General features: G+C 42.0%; 1 protein-coding gene across 2 annotated transcripts in view; it reads left to right on the top strand.

Annotated features, from left to right (window-relative positions):
• Window positions 1-23,578, top strand: part of wdr62 (WD repeat domain 62) — a 242,829-nt gene that overhangs the window by 22,231 nt on the left and 197,020 nt on the right. For both annotated transcript variants that reach the window (XM_028795560.2, XM_051933967.1), the window contains exon 2: window positions 13,913-14,004. In XM_028795560.2, coding sequence (XP_028651393.1) covers window positions 13,913-14,004 — 92 coding nt within the window. The remainder of the gene's footprint in view (window positions 1-13,912; window positions 14,005-23,578) is intronic.

A 23,578-nucleotide genomic window follows, 5' to 3' on the forward strand; every position in this document is an offset into this window, starting at 1 on the left:
TTCAAGAACAAGTCAATTAAAATGAATTCAAAAGAAGTGAATTAGCAGCAAAAACAAGTCACTGATTAAGAAAAGGGTTAGAATGAAAGTCTGCAGCCATTGCAGCCCTCCAGGACTGAAGTTTGAGGGCACCCAGGATGCTGGAATAAGACCATAGGGTGGGGGTCAGTCTGTAGTTTTCCTTATTTTTTGCCTTTGAACTGTTTTTTGGTACTAGCACTACGAATCACTGTGCTCCCAGGTATTCAAAATATCTTTAGAAATGATTTATCCCTTTACCCTGAACTCTGCCTCACCACAATTTGATCATGAAGATCTTTAGAGAGGTCCTTGGACTTCATGGAAGGTCTGATCTCGCTCAAAGCAGCCACCTGCATGCCCTTGCCACATTGCACTCCTTACCATACGTGTTGCACTGGTGTTTCCTTTTCAATTGTCTGTTGCTGCACTTTCTCACATATATTGTTATTGTGTACTGTAGGTAGACAAGTCACCCGTCTGACATCGTGCCATGGCCACTGCCATCAAATTATCCGCCCGCATGAAAACCACATTGTAACCTCTTTTCCTCTTCAGCCTGTCTGGCTTCAACTGTGAAGGCCTGTGTCTCCTGTTCTCCCTCACTTTGCCACAAGCTCCAATGCCCCTGCTCTGTAGCTCCCATGAATAATTCTGGGCATGTATAAAATTGCCCAAATGTACACAACATGACCCAAATGTTCATAGCCCTGAAGCAGCTCCAGCACAGCCTGACTTGTCAAGGGGACAGTTCTCTCTTTTGAAAGAAATACTTTACTGGATATGTGATTACTTTCAGGCAGAAACCAGTTGTTTACTTCTGCCAGTACAAAAACCTTTATGGGCTTGCCTGGCTATAATATATTGGCAGAATAAAAGGCGTCCCTTGTATTTTATCATAGATTCATGCACAGACAAATCACAGCCAGGCTGATAAGATTGTTTCTATGTTGGTTCCACGATGTCAAGCAGGGGCTGAACTTTCTACATGACGTTATAGCCTGGCTCACCACTTGGGATTTGCTTCTGGTTATCACAGAAGTGAATCAAACTTTTGCAGCGGCACGTACCTATCATCACATGGCATAACCTGTCCAAAGCCACCAGGGGACAAAGCACGTTTGGACCATGGTCCCTGAAGTTATATCACCAGTCTAGTCTCTTCTCTATTTGTAATGCCACGTCTTTTGTTGTGGGTTTCCCACTTTGAAAAACGAGAATGTGGTGCAAGCGCAGCCCGCGATTCAAAAAAAATTTCTCTGCCTACCTGTTTGTCTTGTCCGACAGTAGCTGAAAAGCAGCATCAGGAGAGCACAGCCTGAAGTAGTCCAGCAGCTGGTGATCTGTCGTGTCCAACAGCGAGCCATGCTGTCTTGTGAAGTCCAGTAGCCAGTTTGGCTCCCACGGATCAATGTCTGGGTATTCCTCCCATGCGAATCTTGCGTTAGGTGCATCAGCTACGCAAATACGCTCAGCTGGCAGCCAATCAGCTGGGGCGGCATCGGCTGGTGTCTGATTCAGCTGATGCCAGTTCCTCACTCTCTTGCTCGATCTCCTGAATCACTGTCAACAAAATCAGAATCTGAAAAATCAGAGTCCAATCTCCGCGATAATAATAAGCAAAACATTGTCTGCTGAGTAGAGATCGAATATATGGACACAGGTTGATATTTCTGAAGTATGGAAATATTGTAAGGCTTTGAATTTCAAACACGGAGTTTACCCTCGCATGCAATTTATTGGGAACTTGCAAAATAAATAATTAACTGCTGATGATGTCGATCAGTTTGTCTGTGCTGAAATTCCAAACAGAGAAACCGATCCTGAATGATGGTGCGAAGTCATTAAAACACGCGTCTCCACTGACCTCATTTAAAAGATTCGGGCATATTGGGACTCTAAAGATTCGAAATATTGTTTTTTACAGAAGTTCAGAAATAAAAGTGAAACTAATGAAATAGCAACAATTCAAAGAAAAAAAAAATCTGTGTTTCCGGAAAACCAAACACGGGGGGTTGGCGAAGCCCCCTAATAAAAAATGATAAATCTAAGTGTGTGTGTGTGTGTGAGATGCAAGTCACTAGATGCGTTGTATAGAATTCCAAACTGCCATCTGCAGCCTTTGAGTGTTTCACAGCATAAGCAGGAAAACAGATGGAAAGGATAAGCGACCAAACACTTTTTCAAACTTAAATCCTGAGTTTTTCTACATTTTGTATTTTTTGGTTTGTCTATTGTTTTTAGTTTCATTGACCTTTTGGGAGCGACATTCTTGAGTGCCAGATATTTATTTTCCCTCGTGCCCTGTGCTTAGTCATCAGTTTAATTTTGCCTTCCCATTTTAAACTCGTTCCTCTTCAAAGCTTTATTTGTTTATTTTGTAGAGAAAATGCTTGACATTGTTTGAGCCTTTTTTTAAAATTTTTTATTTAAAGGCCCGTGCCGTTCACAAGTGCCAATCCTGCAATGCAAAGGCCTGCTCAGTTTGTCAGCACTTCTATAACATCCGGAGCTGAGTGATTTGTGGTTAAAATGGTGGTTGAGGTGCTGTTCTCACAGTGAAGTAGCCGTTGTCATGAAAGGCACTTTATGTGAGTCGTCACAACGTTATAATGAAAGTAATTTATTGTGTTTTAACCCTGACTTTTTTTTTTTTTGAATCGGCTGTAATGTTTCATGTTCAAAATGTAAATTGTTATAGTTCATCTTTAAATCAAAATTGCCCTCCTGTATGTTAGGTAATTTTGTTTAGTTGTGTGGATTTGTTCCTGCCTTGTGCCCTGTGTTGGCTCCGGCAGACCCCCACGACCCTGTGTTAGGATATAGCGGTTAGATAATGGATGGATGTGTGTCCGCGTTCCTTGAAAGTTTTCACTCCATAATATTACAGGATGGTCTCGTCTGCCAGTAGCTGCCAGTTGGAGAATTAACACACACGGGAAGAAGCAACAAAGGCTGCACACCATTGTTTAGGTCATTCTCACCCGTGTGTGGACTGCTATTTGGAGTGGTGGGAGAGCCACTGTCTACAGTATCTCACAAAAGTGGGTACACCCCTCACATTTTTTGTAAATATTTTATTATTCTTTTTATGGGACAACACTGAAGATATGACACTTTGCTCCAATGTAAAGTGGTCCGTGTACAGCTTTGTATAAACAGTGTAAATTTGTTGTCCCCTTTAAAATAACTCGACACACAGCCATTAATGTGTAAAACCGCTGGCAACAAAAGTGAGTTCACCCCTAAGTGACAAATGTCCAAATTGTGCCCAATTAGCCATTTTCCCTCCCCAGTATCATGTGACCTCATTAGTGTTACAAAGTCTCAGGTGTGTTAAATTTGGTGTTATCGCTCTCACACTCTCTCTCTCATACTGGTCACTGGAAGTTCAACATGGCACCTCATGGCAAAGAACCCTCTGAAGATCTGAACAAAAGAATTGTTGCTCTACACAAAGATGGCCTCAGCTATAAAAAGATTGGCAACACCCTGAAACTGAGCTGCAGCACGGTGGCCAAGACCATAGAGCGACAGGTTTAACAGGACAGGTTCCACTCAGAACAGGTCTCCCCATGGTTGATCAGAGAAGTTGAGTGCACCTACTCAGCATCATATCCAGAGATTGTCTTTTGAAAATAGACGTCTGAGTGCTACCAGCATTGCTACAGCCTGTCAGTGCTCAGACATTACGCCCGCCGCAAACTGCATCAAATTGGTCTGCATGGCTGTCGTCCAGAAGGAAGCCTCTTCTGAAGATGATGCACAAGAAAGACAAGCAGACTAAGGGACATGGATTACTGGAACCATGTCTTGTGGTCTGATGAGACCAAGATCAACTTAATTTGGTTCAGATGGTGTCAAGCGTGTGTGAGGAGTACAAAGACGAGTGAGTCTTGCCTACAGTCAAGCATGGTGTGGGAGTGTCATGGTTTGGGGCTGCATGAGTGCACTGGGGGAGCTACAGTTCATTGAGGGAACCATGAATGCCAACATGTACTGTGACATACTTGAAGCAGAGCACGATCCCCTTCCCTGGGCCGCAGGGCCAGTAGTCCAACATGCTAACGACCCCAAACACACCTCCAAGACCACCACTGCCTTGCTAAAGAAACTGAGGGGAAAGGTGCTGGACTGGCCAAGCATGTCTCCAGACCAAAACCCTATTGTGAGCATCTGTGGAGGAGCACAAGGTCTCTAACATCCACCAGCTCCGTGATGTCATCATGGACGAGTGGAAGAGGATTCCAGTGGCAAACCAGTGAAGCTCGTGTGAACTCCATACCCAAGAGAGTTAAGGCAGTGCTGGAAAATTAATGGTGGCCACACAGATGTTGACACTTTGGGCACAATTAGGACTTTTTTCACTTAAGGGTGTACTCCCTTTTGTTGCCAGCGGTTTTAGACATTAATGGCTGTGTGTTGAGTTATTTTGAGGGGACAGCAAATTTACAACGTTATACAAGCTGTACACGGACTACTTTACATTGAATCAAAGTGTCATATCTTCAGTGTTGTCCCATGAAAAGATAGAATAAAATATTTCCAAAAATGTCAGGGGTGTACTCAATTTTGTGAGATACTGTACATGTCTGTTGTACCTTTAAAAAACCCTGAGGCACAAATCTGATTAAGAAAAAAGAGAAATGTTCCAGTTCAGGGCACACGCTCGGCCATATCTTGTGCTTACTGTTGCCAGTCACAGGAGGGAAATGAAACCCCCAGGCTGAAAGTTGTGAACATTGGAACAAATGGTGAATTCCAAATGACGTCCTCATCTTAATCAGCACTAAGGAGACTCCTACATCTCTGACCTGCCATTTAAAACAAACTTGTGGTTTCGTCATGTTAACTTGAGCTTGTGGTAGTGGACAACTGCTGCCAACCCATTGAAAGTAGGGAACATTTGCTTAAATGGTTTCTCTTGTTTATTGACTTTTTTTTATTTAATTTTTTTTTCTGTTTTGGATAAAAGTGTCACAAGAATTCAGTGTAGTGCTGGGAGGTATACCAGTCCATACCGAGAAGTTATTTATTCTTGTTATGATATGGATTTTTCTTATACCACAACACCGGTTTAAATAGCCTAAACAACATTTGGAACGTGGTGCAGCGGGAAACTGTTTAAGGGGGGGACCTTATTCACTGCAACACCGCTAAACAGCCTTTGTCTTATCCAGACTGGACTATTGTAATGCACTCCTCGTCGGGATACCCAATAAGAGCCTTCAAAAGTTCCAACAAATTCAAAATAGTGCTGCAAGAATCCTGATGAGGGTGCGGACATATGAACACATTTCACCAATCCTCCGGTCACTTCATTGGCTCGCTGTTCACCTCCGTATTGAATACTAACTCTGTTTACTCACCAGTGTATCCATGGAATTGCTGCACAATTTCCTAAGGAACTCTTTATACAGTAATCCCTCGCTTTATCGCGCTTCGCCTTTCGCGGCTTCACTCCATCGCGGATTTTATATGTAAGCATATTTAAATATATATCGTGGATTTTTTTGCTGGTTCGCGGATTTCTGCGGATAATGGGTCTTTTAATTTCTGGTACATGCTTCCTCAGTTGGTTTGCCCAGTTGATTTCATACAAGGGACGCTATTGGCAGATGGCTGAGAAGCTACCCGGCTTACTTTTCTCTTTCTCTTGCGCTGACTTTCTCTGATCCTGATGTAGGGGGTGTGAGCAGGGGGGCTGTTCGCACACCTAGATGATACGGACGCTCGTCTAAAAATGCTGAAAGATTATCTTCACGTTGCTACCTTCTGTGCAGCTGCTTCGTGAAACGACATGCTGCACGGTGCTTCGCATACTTAAAAGCTCGAAGGGCACGTATTGATTTTTGACTGTTTGTTTTTATCTGTCTCTGTCTGTCTCTCTCTGCTCCTGACGGAGGGGGTGTGAGCTGCCGCCTTCAACAGCTTTGTACCGGCGGTGCTTCGCATACTTAACAGCCAAACAGCCCTATTGATTTTTGTTTGCTTTTCTCTCTCTCTCTGACATTCTCTGCTCCTGACGTGCACTCCTTTGAAGAGGAAGATATGTTTGCATTCTTTTAATTGTGAGACGGAACTGTCATCTCTGTCTTGTCATGGAGCACAGTTTAAACTTTTGAAAAAGAGACAAATGTTTGTTTGCAGTGTTTGAATAACGTTCCTGTCTCTCTACAACCTCCTGTGTTTTCTGCGCAAATCTGTGACCCAAGCATGACAATAGAAAAATAACCATATAAACATATGGTTTCTACTTCGCGGATTTTCTTATTTCGCGGGTGGCTCTGGAACGCAACCCCCGCGATGGAGGAGGGATTACTGTATTACAATCCACTACAAGACACCTCCGTTTTGGAGATATCTACCGCCTTCGCCCCCTGTGACCAAACTTCATACAATTGGTGACCGAGCCTTTGCAGTTGCTGCTCCACAGCTTTGGGATGCCCTACCAGAGAACTTGAGAACACAGCAGATTGTGGGCTGTTTTACAAAACAGCTAAAGACTTTTCTATTTAGGAAAGCTTATTAACAAGAATGCTATAATTATTGTTGTTTTATCTCTGTGTTTTTATCTCGCTTTGCCTTTGTTTAAACTTTTTATGTAGCACTTTGAGATTTACTGCTAGTGTAAAGTGCCCTATAAATAAAATGCATTATTATTATTATAAACACACATGCAGCGGAGTACATGCATTAGTTGAGGTATTGAGTGGTGAAAAATGGCAGAGAACATTCTGAAACTGAAGCTGTAGCAGACGATAAAGTTAAACGTGATGACACAGAAGCTGAAAAAAGGAGCTGTGTCTGTTGTCTGGAGATACTTTGGTTTTAAAAGGTCAGATGTGGACCAAACAACTGTTTACTGCAAATGCTGTCGAGCTAAAGTTGTCAACACGAGCAATCTGCTGCACCACCTTCGCCGCAAACATGCTTTGGAGTACCATGAATGTGTGGAACTAAAATTGGCACCCTCCACGTCCTCGGGTACAACTGAAAAAGCCAGAGGACACTCGAGTCAGACGTCACTTGTAGACGCGTTTGCTAGAGGTACTGCCTACGACAACAAAAAGCGAGCGGTGGATTGAGATAACCAACGCCATTATAATCCATATAGCTCACGTGTTAGTGAACGGAGAATGTGTACTTGGTTTACAACTACATATTTACTATTTATTCCTTTTCTAAGACATGTTCAGTGCAATACATCTTTTGACAAGCACCTCTGGATATTTTACTAAGTCTAAATGCGTCTTTTGATGGTTGAAAATACAGTGGAACCTCGGGTCACTAACGTCTCTGAACACGTACAAATCGGGTTACAACTAAAAGTTCGCCAAACTTTTGCATCTGTTCACGACCACACACTCGGGTGACGAACGAGCCAGTTTCCCTTCCGGTTCGTACGCGCTGATGATTTCCGCACATGTTCAGTCTCTCTCTGTGCATTCGCTGTGAACTCTTTGTGCTCTATTTCGTTTTCCCTTCCAGTTCATATGTGCCGGTGATTTACGCACGTGTTCAGTCTCTCTCTGTACCTGGACAGTATATTGTTCTCAGTCAGACATACATCGCGTAGAGGGACGTTACCTCAAAACTGTAATCTCCTCCCCACCCAGTTCCTCCTCACTTCCTTCATACCAGAACTCGACTCATGCAAGGTTAAATTTCTTGGTTGTTTATGGTTAGTTTTTGTATAAATTACCGATTTTTCAAATGTTTATTTTTTTTACCTGTGCTTAAAACTCATTTAAAAAAAAAAAAATGTTTACAGCGAGCGGTTCGTAAGGCTGTAGCATGAACTCTTGCAATGTTAGTTTTCTTTGCTCAAGGTTTTCTCAGTGTTATTCAATGTTTTTGCATTTAGTTTACTATTACACTGTGCATTTTATGGTATAATTAACTATTTTTGTGCTTAAAAATCTTTAAAAAATATATATATATTTACATTCAGCTTGTATGGAATGGATTAATTGTATTTACATACAATCCTATGGGGGGAAATTGCTTCGGGTCACGACCAAATTGGGTTGCGACCAGAGTTTTGGAACGAATTATGGTCGTGACCCTAGGTTCCACTGTATGTTGTCAAAATTTTAGTTGTTTGCAAAATTTGTTCAAAAAAAAGGCTCTATATTTGACTGTAACTGTCATGCAATGTGATTCCTTCTCTTCATTAGTGCCACCCCCTTGAAGACCATCACTTTATGGGGCCATGCAAACCTGTATTAATACTTGTGTGCACATTAAAATGTTTTTTTGTACAATGTACAACTCTCATGACAGTGGAACAGGTTATTCTTAGTCAGTAATTGCAGTGGAAAATGGGCTTAACGTCCACTCATGCATGGGGAAAATAATACCGTTGAATACCATGTGAAAGAGCCATTTCCTAGTTACATTCATCCTTCCATCCATTTTCCAACCCGCTGAATCCGAACACAGGGTCACGGGGGTCTGCTGGAGCCAACACAGGGCACAAGGCAGGAACCAATCCAGGGCAGGGTGCCAACCCACCGCAGGACACACACAAACACACCCACACACCAAGCACACACTAGGGCCAATTTAGAATCGCCAATCCACCTAACCTGCATGTCTTTGGACTGTGGGAGGAAACCGGAGCGCCCGGAGGAAACCCACGCAGACACGGGGAGAACATGCGAACTCCACGCAGGGAGGACCCGGGAAGTGAACCCAGGTCTCCTTACTGTGAGGCAGCAGCGCTACCCACTGCGCCACCGTGCCGCCCTCCTAGTTACATAAGATTCATAAATGTTTTACTAAATGACAGTGTATAATCTATGGGAGGTTCCTATAATCCCCATCAGTTATGTGAATTTCCCCTTGGGATTAATAAAGTATCTATCTCTCTATATCTATCTATCTAAAGTAGCTTTGAGTAGACATTTTCAGTTACTGACCAGCCTTGCCATGTGTGAGGTGTGGATGGCACACGGTTTTAAACTGTTCCTACGGGCCTTTTGAGTGTGTGAAGTTACATGTAAGACAATGCGCTTATTTAAGTGCTGAGCCGTACGCTTAAGGCGTACAGAAGAAGAAATTAGGAGCTTTTAAGTACAGAAATAACTTAAGTATCTCAAGAAAAGCTAAGTTTAGAGAAGAAACATTTCCCTTTTTTTGTCTTTTATTCTACGTGTGTAACAACTTTATTCTTGTGTGGATTATTTGCTTTTAATTTTCACTAAATATTTTAAAAATGAACTTTTTGACCAGGAGATTTTTACCTGTGCTTGAACTCGCCTTATACCAGTTTCACGGTGTAGCTGCTGAAATATAATTTTGAAAAATATCCTGATATAGAATTTTGGTCATACCGCCCAGCACTAGTTTAGTGACCCTCATAATGTTTGGGACAAAGACACATTTTTCCCGGATTTCCCTCTCTGCTCCACAGTTTAAAAATACAAATCAAGTAATTCAGAGATTGTGATTAAAGTGTACACTTCAGACTTTCATTTAAGGGAATTTGCAGACATTTTGGTGTCACAACACTTTTTCTGTACAGCCTAACAGGGCCCCCCCCCCCCCCAACCCCCCCAATTTCAGGTTACCATAATGTTTCTAACAATTGGCGTCACAGGTGTTTGTGATTCCTCAAGTGGGTTTCATGGCTTCATAAGATACCTTGGCCTTGCTTCTCCCCTTTGGTGTCTGTAGTTGCCATTGTTCAACATGAGGACAAGAGGTGTGCCGGTGATAGTCAAAGCAGCCATTAAGTGACTGAGAAACAAGAATAAAACCATTGGAGACATCAGTAAAACCTCAGGACGATTGAAATAAACTGTCACGAATATCATGAAGTAGAAAGATCACACTGGTCAGCTCAATAATCACAAAGGGACTGGTAGGCCAAGGAAGACCTCCACTGCTGGCGACAGAAGAATCCTCACTACGGTCAAGAACGGAGATAAGCAATGTCGGTCCTGGAGAGCCGCAGGGGCCGCAGGCTTTCGTTCCAACCCAGTTGCTTAATTAGAAACCAATCCTTGCCAATCTCTGACCTTATTTAATTTTATGGCTTTTTTAATTTTATTTTCATGCAATGTAAGGTTCTTATATCGCAGATTTTTTTCCTTTCCAAGGATATCATACAAACGATTTGAAGCCTAAAACCGATAATTTTCAGTCTGTTATATTTTCTGTTATGCGTTGTATTAAATCGACCACACACAGATGTAAATGGAAACAAGCTAGATTGAGAACTGCTGGCTACTTTGTTTTGTACATCTTACTGCTAATAAGGAGCCATTAAAACAATGAATGCAGCAGTTTAAGATTGAAATAAGCAATTAAGGGAGGGGAACCTTAACAAGCGAGACCACTAAAATGAAGCATCAAAATGTCACTTGAGCAATAAACGCTTCATCAGCAATAATTGACTTCTCATTAAGAAACTGGGCTGGAACAAAAACCTTTCAGCCAACTGCACCTCTCCAGGAACAACATTGCCCATCCCTGGTCAAGAAAAAGCCCCCAACACCAGTGTGACAGATCATATACAGTTTTCAGGGGGCTGACGTGGACATGTCAGAGACGATTATTGGCAGAAGTCCTCATGAACAGAAATACACAAGACAACACTGCAAGATGAACACCACAGAAACAGGTGGGCCAGATTAGTTTGTGAAAGAGCCTGCAGAATTCTGGGTAAAGGTCTTGTGGACAGATGAAACGAAGAGGAACCTCATCAGAGTGAAGACGAGAGCCAAGTGTGGAGACCAAAAGGAACTGTCCAAGATCCAAAGCAGACCCCCCTCATCTGTTAAACATGGTGCTAGGGGTGTTGTGGCTTGCGCATGTATGGCTGCCACAGGTCCTGACTGGCATCACTTCTCTTCTTTAATGGTGGAACTGCTGACGGCAGACGCACAATGAATTCTGAGGTGTGTAGTAGTGCTGGGCGGTATACTGGTTCATACCGAAAAGTTTTTTATTTTTGTTATGATATGGATTTTTCTTATACCGCAACACCGGTTTAAATTGCCTAAACAACGTTCGGAACGTGGTGCAGCGGGAAACTGTTTAAGGGGGACGTTTTTCACTGCTATGCCGCTAAACAAGCATACAGCTGAGTACATGCGTTAGTGGAGGTATTGTGCAGTGAAAATGGACAGAGAACTTTCTGAAACTGAAGCTGTAGCAGATGATAAAGTTGAACATGATGGCACAGAATAACTTTTGCTGGAAAAAGGAGTCACGTGACGTCTGTTGTCTGGAGATACTTTGGATTTAAAAGGTCGGATGTGGACCATTATGTTCAAATGTGTGAATACTGTTTCTATACTACTGGATAATACTGCAAGCCAAGTTGTACTTGTTATATTTTTTTTCAATACTGTGTAATAGTGTGACGACTATTCTCGACATTTCCACTTTAATCTCAACGCTTATGACGAGAATGAAGTCCACATTTCTACTTTATTCTTGCTGTTTGTCGAGATTAAAGTCGACATGTTGACTTTATTCTCGTAATTTGTTATTAAAGTAGAACATCATAAACTAAACCATCTTAAAATGAATATTTAATTTACTAGATTTTCTCAAACCCCGTCATAAGTTATGTAGCACATTAAATGCTTTGTGTTAAGTGTTCCTGGAGCCTTGTTAATCGGTACGTGCTTCTTAAACTGACTTCCTCTGCACGAAGAGGAGGCGCAGACAGCACACAAAATACATGAATTTCATGATCTTCCTGTTCCTTGAACATTTAGAATGCTAAGATAATTTAGTGCACTTAAATGAAAGTCTGACGTGTTCACTTTAACTACAATATCTGAGGAGTTTGATTTGTAATGTTAAACTGTGGAGCAGAGGGGAAATTTCGGGAAGAATGTGTTATTGTCCCAAACATCATGGAGGACACTGTACGTAAATATAAAGAAACTTGTAAGACAGGTTTGAAAACGTGTGGCGCTGTTCTGGTTGTTTTTGGCTCTACAGATTTCTTTGAATGGTGTTGTTAAAGAGAGAAACTTCTTGGCATCCTAACTGGCATTTGTGCAGTCCCTTGAGAACAGTCCTTGACTATCGAAGCCGCTCTAAATGTTTCATTCTTGTGTAATTGGAGATTGCTTAAATGTATTGATTTATTTTTTTTTTGCCATTTTATACTGTGCAGTGAGTACACTTATCTTGAACATTCCTAGTTTCCTCCTCTTTCTTTCTCTGTATGTTTATCATTCGTTTGCTCAGAGGTTGCTGCCTTCTGAGCAGATCTTCTTTTCCTCACCCTAGTGGCCAGCTTCTTCTCTTCTTTCGTTGGCATCTTTTTGCGTTAAAACTGATTAAGTCAGTGTTTGTGTTGCAATTACTTAGTACGTTTTCCTTCGTTTTTCACTTAAGCTGGCACTTAAGTCTTCAATCTGCCTCAAGAATGATTTAAGATGTGTAGAGGTAGGGGAAGTGACGGCGAAGGTGGTAGTGAATGAGAACAGCACCCGTACACATGCGCCATACAACCACCCTGCTGGCTGCTGCCGAGAGTTGATTCTACAATTTCAATTTCAATTCTTTATTGTCATGTGTACAAGTACCATGTACAATGAAATGCTTGCTTGCATGTGCCCCTGCAGACAGTGAACATAGACAAAAAAAAAACACACACAATAAATAAATGAATATAAATAAGTAAATAGATCAAACCAGAATCCTAGGAATAAATAGACAATGGCAGACATATATGTGCAGGTAGCAGTGGAGGTGACACAAGGTAACTGATTGTTCACGAGTCTGATTGCAGTTGGGTAGAAACTGTTCCTGAACCTGGAGGTGCTTGTCCAAATGGACTTTATTTGCTTCCCAGATGGGAGGAGGGTGAAAAGTGACAGTGCAGGGTGACTGGGGTCCCACCTGATACGGTTCACTTTCCTGAGACAGCGTGTAGTGTGGATGTCCTGGATTGCAGGGTACTGTGTGCCCGTGATCTGCTGTGCTGTATTCACCACCAGCTGCAGAGCTCTGCAGTCCTGAACTGAGCAGTTGCTGTACCAGGGTGTGATGCAACCTGTCAGGATGGATTCCACAGTACACCTGTAGAATCTGCACAGGGTTGTGGGGGACATCCGGGCTTTAATCGGTCTCCTGAGGAAGCAGAGGTGGTGTTGGGCTTTCTTGACTACTGCCGCAGTGTAACTTGACCGTGAGGGTGACTCCGAGGAACCTAAAGCTGCTGACCTACTCCACAGCCTCACCTCCGATGTAGATGGGGCTGTGCTCTGTTGCCTGTTTGCGAAAATCCACAATCATCTCCTTAGTTTTGCTAACGTTGAGGGTGAGGTTGTTGTCCTGACACCATTCTGACAGGAGTCTGACCTCCTCTCTGTAGGCTGTCTCATCATCCTCGCTGATCAGACCTATTACAGTGGTATCGTCCGCAAACTTGAGGATGGTGTTAGGGTTGTACTTTGCTACGCAGTCATGGGTGTAGAGCGAGTAAAGCAGGGGGCTCAGCACGCTGCCCTGTGAGGTGCCAGTGTTGATGGTGATGATGGAGGAGATTTTTCCATCAATGCCGAGCTCTGCCGGTGAGGAAGTCCAGTACCCAGTTGATAAAATAAAAAGAGGAATAACCTTGGAGGTCAATCATCACCCCAAAAGCGGTTAGTAGATGTCACATAGTATACGTGTACCAAATTTCAGGTCAATCGATCAAATGGTTTACAAGCTACAGGTGATTTAAAATCCTGGACAGACAAACGAACAGCCACTGTAGCGTATAATATATAAAGAAAAGATTGTGAGGTTTGGTAGAATTGGATTAACTGATTTTAATGATGTTGTTAAATGCTAACTTCTTTTAATTTTATTCATAGTACTTGAGGATAACGGCTCTCCTTGGGGCTAATAGGCTTCATCTTTTTTTTTTTCGTAGGTTACATTGGAGAAGGTTCTTGGTGTCACAGCATCAAGCAGCAGTGGACTCGCCTGTGATCCCACCTCCGGCCTGGTAGCCTACCCTGCAGGGTAAGTGCAGCGCTACTCTCCTATCGTAATGTCGATGTCTTATGCTTTGTTAAATTCAGGGATGGGACTGGGCAATGTGGATTTAAATTGATTTTGTGGTTATTTTGAACCATTGTGTTCAATACTTCTCAGTAAATTCAGTAACACATAGACATGTACTGTATATATACATTTTCTGTGCAAAGTCTAAATCTGGTATATTTGCATAAAATGTAAAATATCCACAACAGAAATTTTTCAAAATTTCAGTTTTTTGAATAGCCACACCTCAAAGAAACATCAGAATTAACACATTTTTTTCATTTCTGTTTGTAATTATTCTTGAGTTTCATTATATGTATTAAGTTTCTTGTGTACTGCTTTATTGACTTTTGCCGCACCAAGGAGCTGCTACAGTGCATCCGGAAAGTATTCCCAGCGCATCACTTTTTCCACATTTTGTTATGTTAGCCTTATTCCAAAATGGATTAAATTCATTTTCTTCCTCAGAATTCTGCACACAACACCCCATAATGACAACGTGAAAAAAGTTTACTTGAGATTTTTGCAAATTTATTAAAAATTAAAAAAATTGAGAAATCCCATGTCCATAAGTATTCACAGCCTTTGCCATGAAGCTCAAAATTGAGCTCAGGTGCATTCTGTTTCCCCTGATCATCCTTGAGATGTTTCTGCAGCTTCATTGGAGTCCACCTGTGGTAAATTCAGTTGACTGGACATGATTTGGAAAGGCACACACCTGTCTATATAAGGTCCACAGTTGACAGTTCATGTCAGAGCACAAACCAAGCATGAAGTCAAAGGAATTATCTGCAGACCTCCGAGACAGGATTGTCTCGAGGCACAAATCTGGGGAAGGTTACAGAAACATTTCTGCTACTATGAAGGTCCCAATGAGCACAGTGGCCTCCATCATCTGTAAGTGGAAGAAGTTCAAAACCACCAGGGCTCTTCCTAGAGCTGGCCGGCCATCTAAACTGAGCGATCGTGGGTAGAAGGGCCTTAGTCAGGGAGGTGACCAAGAACCCGATGGTCACTCTGTCAGAGCTCCAGAGGTCCTCTGTGGAGAGAGGAGAACCTTCCAGAAGGACAACCATCTCTGCAGCAATCCACCAATCAGGCCTGTATGGTAGAGTGGCCAGACGTAAGCCACTCCTTAGTAAAAGGCACATGGCAGCCTGCCTGGAGTTTGCCAAAAGGCACCTGAAGGACTCTCAGACCATGAGACAGAAAATTCTCTGGTCTGATGAGACAAAGATTGGACTCTTTGGTGTGAATGCCAGGCGTCACGTTTGGAGGAAACCAGGCACCGCTCATCACCAGGCCAATACCATCAATACAGTGAAGCATGGTGGTAGCAGCATCATGCTTTGGGGATGTTTGTCAGCGGCAGGAACTGGGAGACTAGTCAGGATTAAGGGAAAGATGACCGCAGCAATGTACAGAGACATCCTGGATGAAAACCTGCTCCAGAGCGCTCTTGACCTCAGACTGGGGCGACGGTTCAGCTTTCAGCAGGACAACGACCCTAAGCAGACAGCCAAGATATCAAAGGATCGGCTTCAGGACAACTCTGTGAATGTCCTTGAGTGACCCAGCCAGAGCCCAGACTTGAATCCGATTGAACTTCTCTGGAGAGATCTTAAAATGGCTGTGCACCGACGCTTCCCATCCAACCTGATGGAGCTTGAGAGTGCTGCAAAGAGGAATGGGCGAAACTGGCCAAGGATAGGTGTGCCAAGCTTGTGGCATCATATTCAACAAGACTTGAGGCTGGAATTGCTGCCAAAGGTGCATTGACAAAGTATTGAGCAAAGGCTGTGAATACTTATGGACATGGGATTTCTCAGTTTTTTTTATTTTTAATAAATTTGCAAAAACCTCAAGTAAACTTTTTTCAGGTTGTCATTATGGGGTGTTGTGTGTAGAATTCTGAGGAAAAAAATGAATTTAATCCATTTTGGAATAAGGCTGGAACATAACAAAATGTGGAAAAAGTGATGCGCTGTGAATACTTTCCGGATGCACTGTATGTCCGGTCATTATTCAGGGAGCAGCTATTAAAGTGGTCCACTCCTACAAGTACTTGGGGGTCCACATTAGTCTCGGAACACAGGAACTAGAGAAGAAAGGACAGAGCAGGCTCTTCTTCCTTAAGAGACACTGTTCCTATTATGTGGGAAGTGACATCCTTCTCATCGTCTACAACTCTGTGATGGCTAGTATGATGATTTTTTTTTTAATTTTAATATGCCTTGAGGTGTGGAGGCCAGTAACATCACTTCAGGGGAGGCCCGTGGAATCAACAAGCTAAGTAAATGGACAGGATCAGTTATGGGGCCCGCTCTGGACCACCTGGAGTTAGTACTGTAGAGGAGAAGATAATGAAGACAAAATTGAGTACCATTATGAACAATGCTGCACATCCTCTCTGTGACACACTAACACTGAAGAGGCTCAGCCAACAAATTATATATTTTATATTTACTAACTGTCCTCCGCAGCTCCGCACGCGTAGTAGTGAAACGTGACAAACTGTTTAAAAAAATCAAGAAAAAAAAAACTAATAATTTGTATTGAGAAGCTTGATAGCTTTCGTAATCGAGGGCCTCTTGATATACCTATTTTTGGTTTTGCTATCAGGGGCGAGAATGTAGCTGTGATCTCTTTGCCGAAAATGTAAAAAGTTGGCAAGGTATGTCTGGCCAAGCGGAAGGTAGGTACGCTCCAACGTCAAATATTGGCGCTGTATCTGATCGTGTTCAGCTCTGACGGGAGAGTGTCCTCCGCATGTGGAGAAAAAACACGTGGCCGTGATATCTCTGCCAATGAGCAGCTACCCTCTAAAATACACGTAGCTCGGATCTCTCTCTCAAAAACGTCAATCGTTACTCCTTAACAATCTCTTGATGATAATGTCTGCTGAACAAACGGGTATCGCTAGCAAATCGGAGGCAAGGTACACTCCAATACGTGGTTCGAGGTGAACCGGCTCAAATGAAGGCTGTTACGTGAGGAGTGCCTTGCCTGGCTCCCTACTCTTAAGGTCCCGCCTCCCCCTCCGCTTGGGCTGTCGCCTGCCTGTCGGTTTCACGCAAATGAGTTCAGTACCGCAAGTGAACCATGATACTTAGTGCAATGACAGAAGTCGCAAAATCATCCGGAATGTACAAGAAAATGATAGAAAATAAACAGATTCAAATCTGTTAAGTATCGTATTTTTCACTCCATAAGACCCACTTTTTTCCCCAAAAGTGAGTGGAAAAATATCTGCGTCTTGTGGAGCAAATATTGCGTCACAGACCGTGATGTGTATTACCTGACCTGTCAGCAGTAGCGACAGCTGTTAGAAGAAGAAATGGTAGGCCCATGAGAAACCCCTGGGGACGTGGCTTAACACTAGAATTACCAAAGCCTACGAAAAAACTCCACCTTAAATCCCTTCACACCTCTCCGTCAGCGTCTCTTGTCTTGTAAATGTGTCGATAAGCAGCAAGCAGCCTGCTCTTATTCTTACTATTTTAGAATAAAAGCATACATTTTGATTTGAGTCTGTAACAGCAGGTGTAAATTTATGGTGCTTGTAAAGGTTAGCTTTGTTTTTTTTATTCAGTTTTATTCTCTGTTGCGTTCACGCTTCTCCCATCTGACACTACTGTTTTCACATAAAGATACGCTATAACAAAGGTGAACTCAGATGATGACGAGGGTTCTACATCGGAGAAAGAATGCATGTTGCACTTTTGCCGTCGCTGTACTTTGTCTATGTACACGGGAAGCTCTGCAGTCTACTTGTTACTCTATGCTGTATGAAGCTAAGTAAATAAATCAAGGTAAATAACATTCGATCTGACTTTTATATATAAAGTACAGCGACCGCAGCTTCCACCTGCAGCTATAGATTCTTCAGTACGCGAGCGACTCTCCACGCTAGTGTGTAGATGTGGATGGTGTGTGTGCCAAAAAAGAAGTCTGACTGCATTCTCGTACCATTGCTCATGGTACTGAAGTGTCAGCAGGCATTTTTTGTGGCATTACATGTGTACTTTGTGAGCATACCCGTGTCGATCAAACACAGGAAGCTCTGTAGTCTACTTGTGACTTTATGCTGTAGGAAGTAAGTAAATAAATCAAGGTAAATAACATTCGATCTGGCTTTTATGTAAGTAACATATAAATATTAATGTTTTGGGCACATGCACAGGCCAGTTCTAAACACTAACGCATACTGAAGAGTCGATAGCTGCAGGTGGAAGCTGCCATTAGCAATGCCGTAGATGGAACTGAAGATAGTATCATATATCAAGATAGCGAGGAAAGTGAGATCAGTGATTGTGAGCAACTGAGCTTCAAAAATTCTGACACTAGCGATGAGGAGTTCTTGGGGTTTCCAGAAAACTAGATGAGTGCTTGAATCTTAAAGTCTCTCCTCATTTGTTAATGACAGTGATGATGGTTCTTAATACCGCTGTTGACTTTACATGGTTGAAATATTATTCTACTATATTTTATTAAATATACAGGTGCTGGTCATAAAATTAGAATATCATGACAAAGTTGATTTATTTCAGTAATTCCATTCCAAAAGTGAAACTTGTATATTAGATTCATTCATTACACACAGACTGATGTATTTCAAATGTTTATTTCTTTTAATGTTGATGATTATAACTGACAACTAATGAAAGTCCCAAATTCAGTATCTCGGAAAATTAGAATATCAATTACGACCAATGCAAAAAAAGGATTTTTAGAAATGTTGGCCAACTGAAAGGTATGAACATGAAAAGTGTGAGCATGTACAGCACTCAATATTTAGTTGGGGCTCCTTTGGCCTGGATTACTGCAGCAATGCGGCGTGGCATGGAGTCGATCAGTCTGTGGCACTGCTCAGGTGTTATGAGAGCCCATGTTGCTCTGATAGTGGCCTTCAGTTCTTCTGAATTGTTGGGTCTGGCGTATTGCATCTTCCTCTTCACAATACCCCATAGATTTTCTATGGGGTTAAGGTCAGGCAAGTTTGCTGGCCAATCAAGAACAGGGATACCATGGTCCTTAAACCAGGTACTTGTAGCTTTGGCGCTGTGTGCAGGTGCCAGGTCCTGTAGGAAAATGAAATCTGAATCTCCATAAAGTTTGTCAGCAGCAGGAAGCATGAAGTGCTCTAAAACTTCCTGGTAGACGGCTGCGTTGACCTTGGACCTCAGAAAACACAATGGACCAACACCAGCAGATGACATGGCACCCCAAACCATCACTGACTGTGGAAACTTTACACTGGACCTCACGCAATGTGGATTCTGTGCCTCTCCTCTCTTCCTCCAGACTCTGGGACCTTGATTTCCAAAGGAAATGCAAAATTTACTTTCATCAGAGAACATAACTTTGGACCACTCAGCAGCAGTCCAGTCCTTTTTGTCTTTAGCCCAGGCGAGAAGCTTCTGATGCCGTCTCTTGTTCAAGAGTGGCTTGACACAAGGAATGCGACAGCTGAAACCCATGTCTTGCATACGTCTGTGCCTGGTGGTTCTTGAAGCACTGACTCCAGCTGCAGTCCACTCTTTGTGAATCTCCCCCACATTTTTGAATGGGTTTTGTTTCACAATCCTCTCCAGGGTGCGGTTATCCCTATTGCTTTTCCACTTTTTTCTACCACATCTTGTCCTTCCCTTCGCCTCTCTATTAATGTGCTTGGACACAGAGCTCTGTGAACAGCCAGTCTCTTTAGCAATGACCTTTTGTGTCTTGCCCTCCTTGTGCAAGGTGTCAGTGGTCGTCTTTTGGACAACTGTCAAGTCTTCCCCATGATTGTGTAGCCTACAGAACTCGACTGAGAGACCATTTAAAGGCTTCTGCAGGTGTTTTGAGTTAATTAGCTGATTAGAGTGTGGCACCAGGTGTCTTCAATATTCAACCTTTTCACGATATTCTAATTTTCCGAGATACTGAATTTGGGACTTTCATTAGTTGTCAGTTATAATCATCAACATTAAAAGAAATAAACATTTGAAATACATCAGTCTGTGTGTAATGAATGAATCTGATATACAAGTTTCACTTTTTGAATAGAATTACTGAAATAAATCAACTTTGTCATGATATTCTAATTTTATGACCAGCACCTGTATTAGTACACCATTTGGTTCAGAATATTTTTTTCTTGTTTTCATCCTGTAAACCTAGGTGCATCTTAGAGTGTGAAAAATACGGTAGTTTTCTCGTGAAAAGCAGACACAGACAGACAGGCGTTGGATTTTAATATATAGAGACTAGTAAGCCCGCGATTCGCCAGCGAATCGGAAATCCAAGAATGGCAATCAGTTTCTGTTCCGTCCGATATGTGGATGGATGACATATGGTTCCGTTGCCTGTGCTGACACCGACTGCTGGCAGAGTTTTGCACAGCAGGTTCAGTTCACAGGTTGTGGTGTTCGTGTGCCAGCCACTGAGTGTGGGAAGCTGCTGGGTTAGAGTCTGTGACCGTTATGTGATCTATATTACTGGCACAGTGGATTAGAGCAAGTCTTGTTTACAGGTGGCGGGCTCGTTGCAGTGCGGCAGTGCACGTGACATCCGGTTTACAACCTTCTCGTTTCTGTGTTTTCTGTGCAGTGCGACAGTGCGCGTGGGCCTCTGTGCCCAGCGCCCTGCGTCTATATCCGGTTTACAACCTTTGGTTAGTAAGATGGATATATCTGAGGAAGCTCAGCCAACAAATTATATATTTTATATTTATATTTTTTATATTTATATTATATATATTTTATATATGTATGTCAAGAAATGTGCCAAGTGACTGGGACTGCCAAGTCATTTTAATTTTCTTCTTTTTTTAGTCATTCTGGTATGTGTTCATACCAAAGTGTGTGTCCGTCTGTATATCTGCTTATTTGAAGAGCTTCTTTAAACAGACAAATCTCCCTGGGGACAAGTAAATTTCCAACCATCTGTGTCCAACAGCTTTCTTGCCTCGATGACATCCGTGTCTACCAGTCAGTAAACGTGACCCCCAGTTGTCTGGTTTATATTGTATAGTCTAAGCTCTCAATTTATTATTGCACCAATCACAGGCCATGACACATGTACATGTGTGTATTATACAGATATTGTTTAATGATTTACATTATTTGTATTGATTCCAAGTTAATATATTTGCATATACAGTGGAACCTCAGGTGACGACTGTAATTCGTTCCAAAACTCTGGACACAACCCAATTTGGTCGTGACCCGAAATAATTTCCCCCATGGGATTGTATGTAAATACAATTAATCCATTCCGGACCGTACAAACTGTATGTAAATATTTTTTTTAAAGATTTTTAAGCACAAAAAGTTAATTAAACCATAGAATGTACAGTGTAATAGTAAACTAAATGTAAAAACATTGAATAACACTGAGAAAACCTTAAACAGAGAAAACTAACATTGCAAGTTCACGTTACAGCCTTACGAACCGCTCACTATAAACACTTTTTTTTTTTTTTAATAAGTTTTAAGCATAGGGAAAAAAATTTAAATTTAAAAAAAATCCTTAATTTATACAAAAACTAACCACAAACAACCAAGAAAACTAATCTTACATGAGTCGAGCTCTGGCATGAAGGAAGTGAGGAGGAAGAACTAGCCACTCGTAGAAGGATAGTTTTGCAGCAAATCACCATGAATCTTCTTGGGTTTCTCGCATAACATCACCTCGCTTACGCTATCCCCTGCAAGTTACTTCTCGATCAACCACACTAGCAACAGTTTTTCCACCTCTTCCAGCACTTGAGGCCTCTTTTTGGTTAACACAGTAACTCCTTTTGCAACATCAGCTGCTTTAATGGCCTCTTTCTGCTTTAGAATAGTCGAAATCATAGATTTTGACAACTTGTACTCGGCAGCAAGATCAGTAACACGAATGCCATGCTGGTACTTTTCAATAATTTCTTTCTTTAATTCAATTTCAATTTTCTTCAACCCTTTCTTCTCACCAACTCTTCACTTGCTTAGAGGCCATGGTTAATTGCAAAATTAATGCAAAAGCACACGAAATAGAGCACAAAGAGTTCACAGCGAATGCACGCACGACTGACTGAGAACCTTGTACAGGGAGAGACTGAACACGTGCGGAAATCATCGGCGCGTACGAACCGGAAGGGAAACTTAGCTTGTTCATCACCCAAGTGTGTGATTGTGAACAGATGCAAAAGTTTGGCAAACTTTTTGGTTGTAACCTGATTTGTACGTTTTCAGAGACATTCGTGAACCGACTTTCCGCTGTATGTGGTTTCTCTTCTCTGTATTAGTCTGTATGATGTGTACGGTTATCTATTTTATATTATTCACCGGCATTTGTTTGCTGTCAGACACCTTGTATTTTGCATTCAGTGTTTTTGACAGCTTCTTGATGGCCATCACCAGGTAAGAATCTGTAAGGGGGAGCTTGAAATACTGAAGGAGGCTGGTGATATTTTGTTAGAACCTGCACTGTGTCAAGTGCACAAAACTTGAATTTCACTTTCAATTCCAATGAACAGTGGAAATAAAATCTCTCTATCAGAATTTGCCATTATGTAATGGCACGTATTTTTATTTCAATTAATTGATATTTTTATTAACCTATTACTAACCTTTGTCCTAAGAATATGGTTGTAGAAATCCTTGTTGGTTCTTCAGAATCTTGGTAAGGACTTGCTTAGTGTTTGTCAGTAGTGGTAGGGGAATGGGAAGTGTGTCCTGCTCCTCCTTTGTACATAAACCCTTGAACTTCTCAAGTAATTCGTAAACACTCCACCAAGGTAATGCACTGTCTCCATATTGTGCAGAAAGCCTTCTCTGGATTTCGAACCCTGGATCACCTTCAGTCCTTAAAAAGCGGATCACTGCTTGCTACTGTTCTTTGGCACAAACGGAGAGTGGAGTGGCTGCTTTTATTCCTTGAAAACAACAAGAGAAATTGGCTAATGTGACACTAGATGGCGCTGTTGCTCCTCAAACCCCACAGACAAACGTTCAGGACACTAAGTAAAAGCACCAGAAATATTTTAATTTCTTTTCCTTTTGATCTTGTGCTACAGTAGGCACCACTAACACCACAATAAACAATAAATAAATAATCAAATACAATAACACAACCCTCCTCTCCCAGCAGCTCCGTCACTCTACCACCCAACTCCGGCTCGGCTTGCTGGGTCTCACATAGTCCTTTATATAGTCCTTGACCCGGATGAAGACTTTTCTTTTTCTTCAGCCCGGAAGTACAATACAATACAATACAATTTATTTTTGTATAGCCCAAAATCACACAAGAAGTGCCGCAATGGGCTTTAACAGGCCCTGCCTCTTGACAGCCCCCCAGCCTTGACTCTCTAAGAAGACAAGGAAAAACTCCCAAAAAAAAACTTGAAGGGAAAAATGGAAGAAACCTTGGGAAAAGAAGTTCAAAAAGAGACCCCTTTCCAGGTAGGTTGGGCGTGCAGTGGGTATCAAAAGGGGGTCAATACACAGAACAGAACAAGTCCTTAATACAGTATTAAAATAAAAATTTTAGAAGTGCGGAGCAGAATTTAACAGTAGATTATATCACAGAA

The sequence above is a fragment of the Erpetoichthys calabaricus genome, chromosome 1 (assembly GCF_900747795.2).
Source record: "Erpetoichthys calabaricus chromosome 1, fErpCal1.3, whole genome shotgun sequence".
Lineage (NCBI taxonomy): Eukaryota > Metazoa > Chordata > Cladistia > Polypteriformes > Polypteridae > Erpetoichthys > Erpetoichthys calabaricus.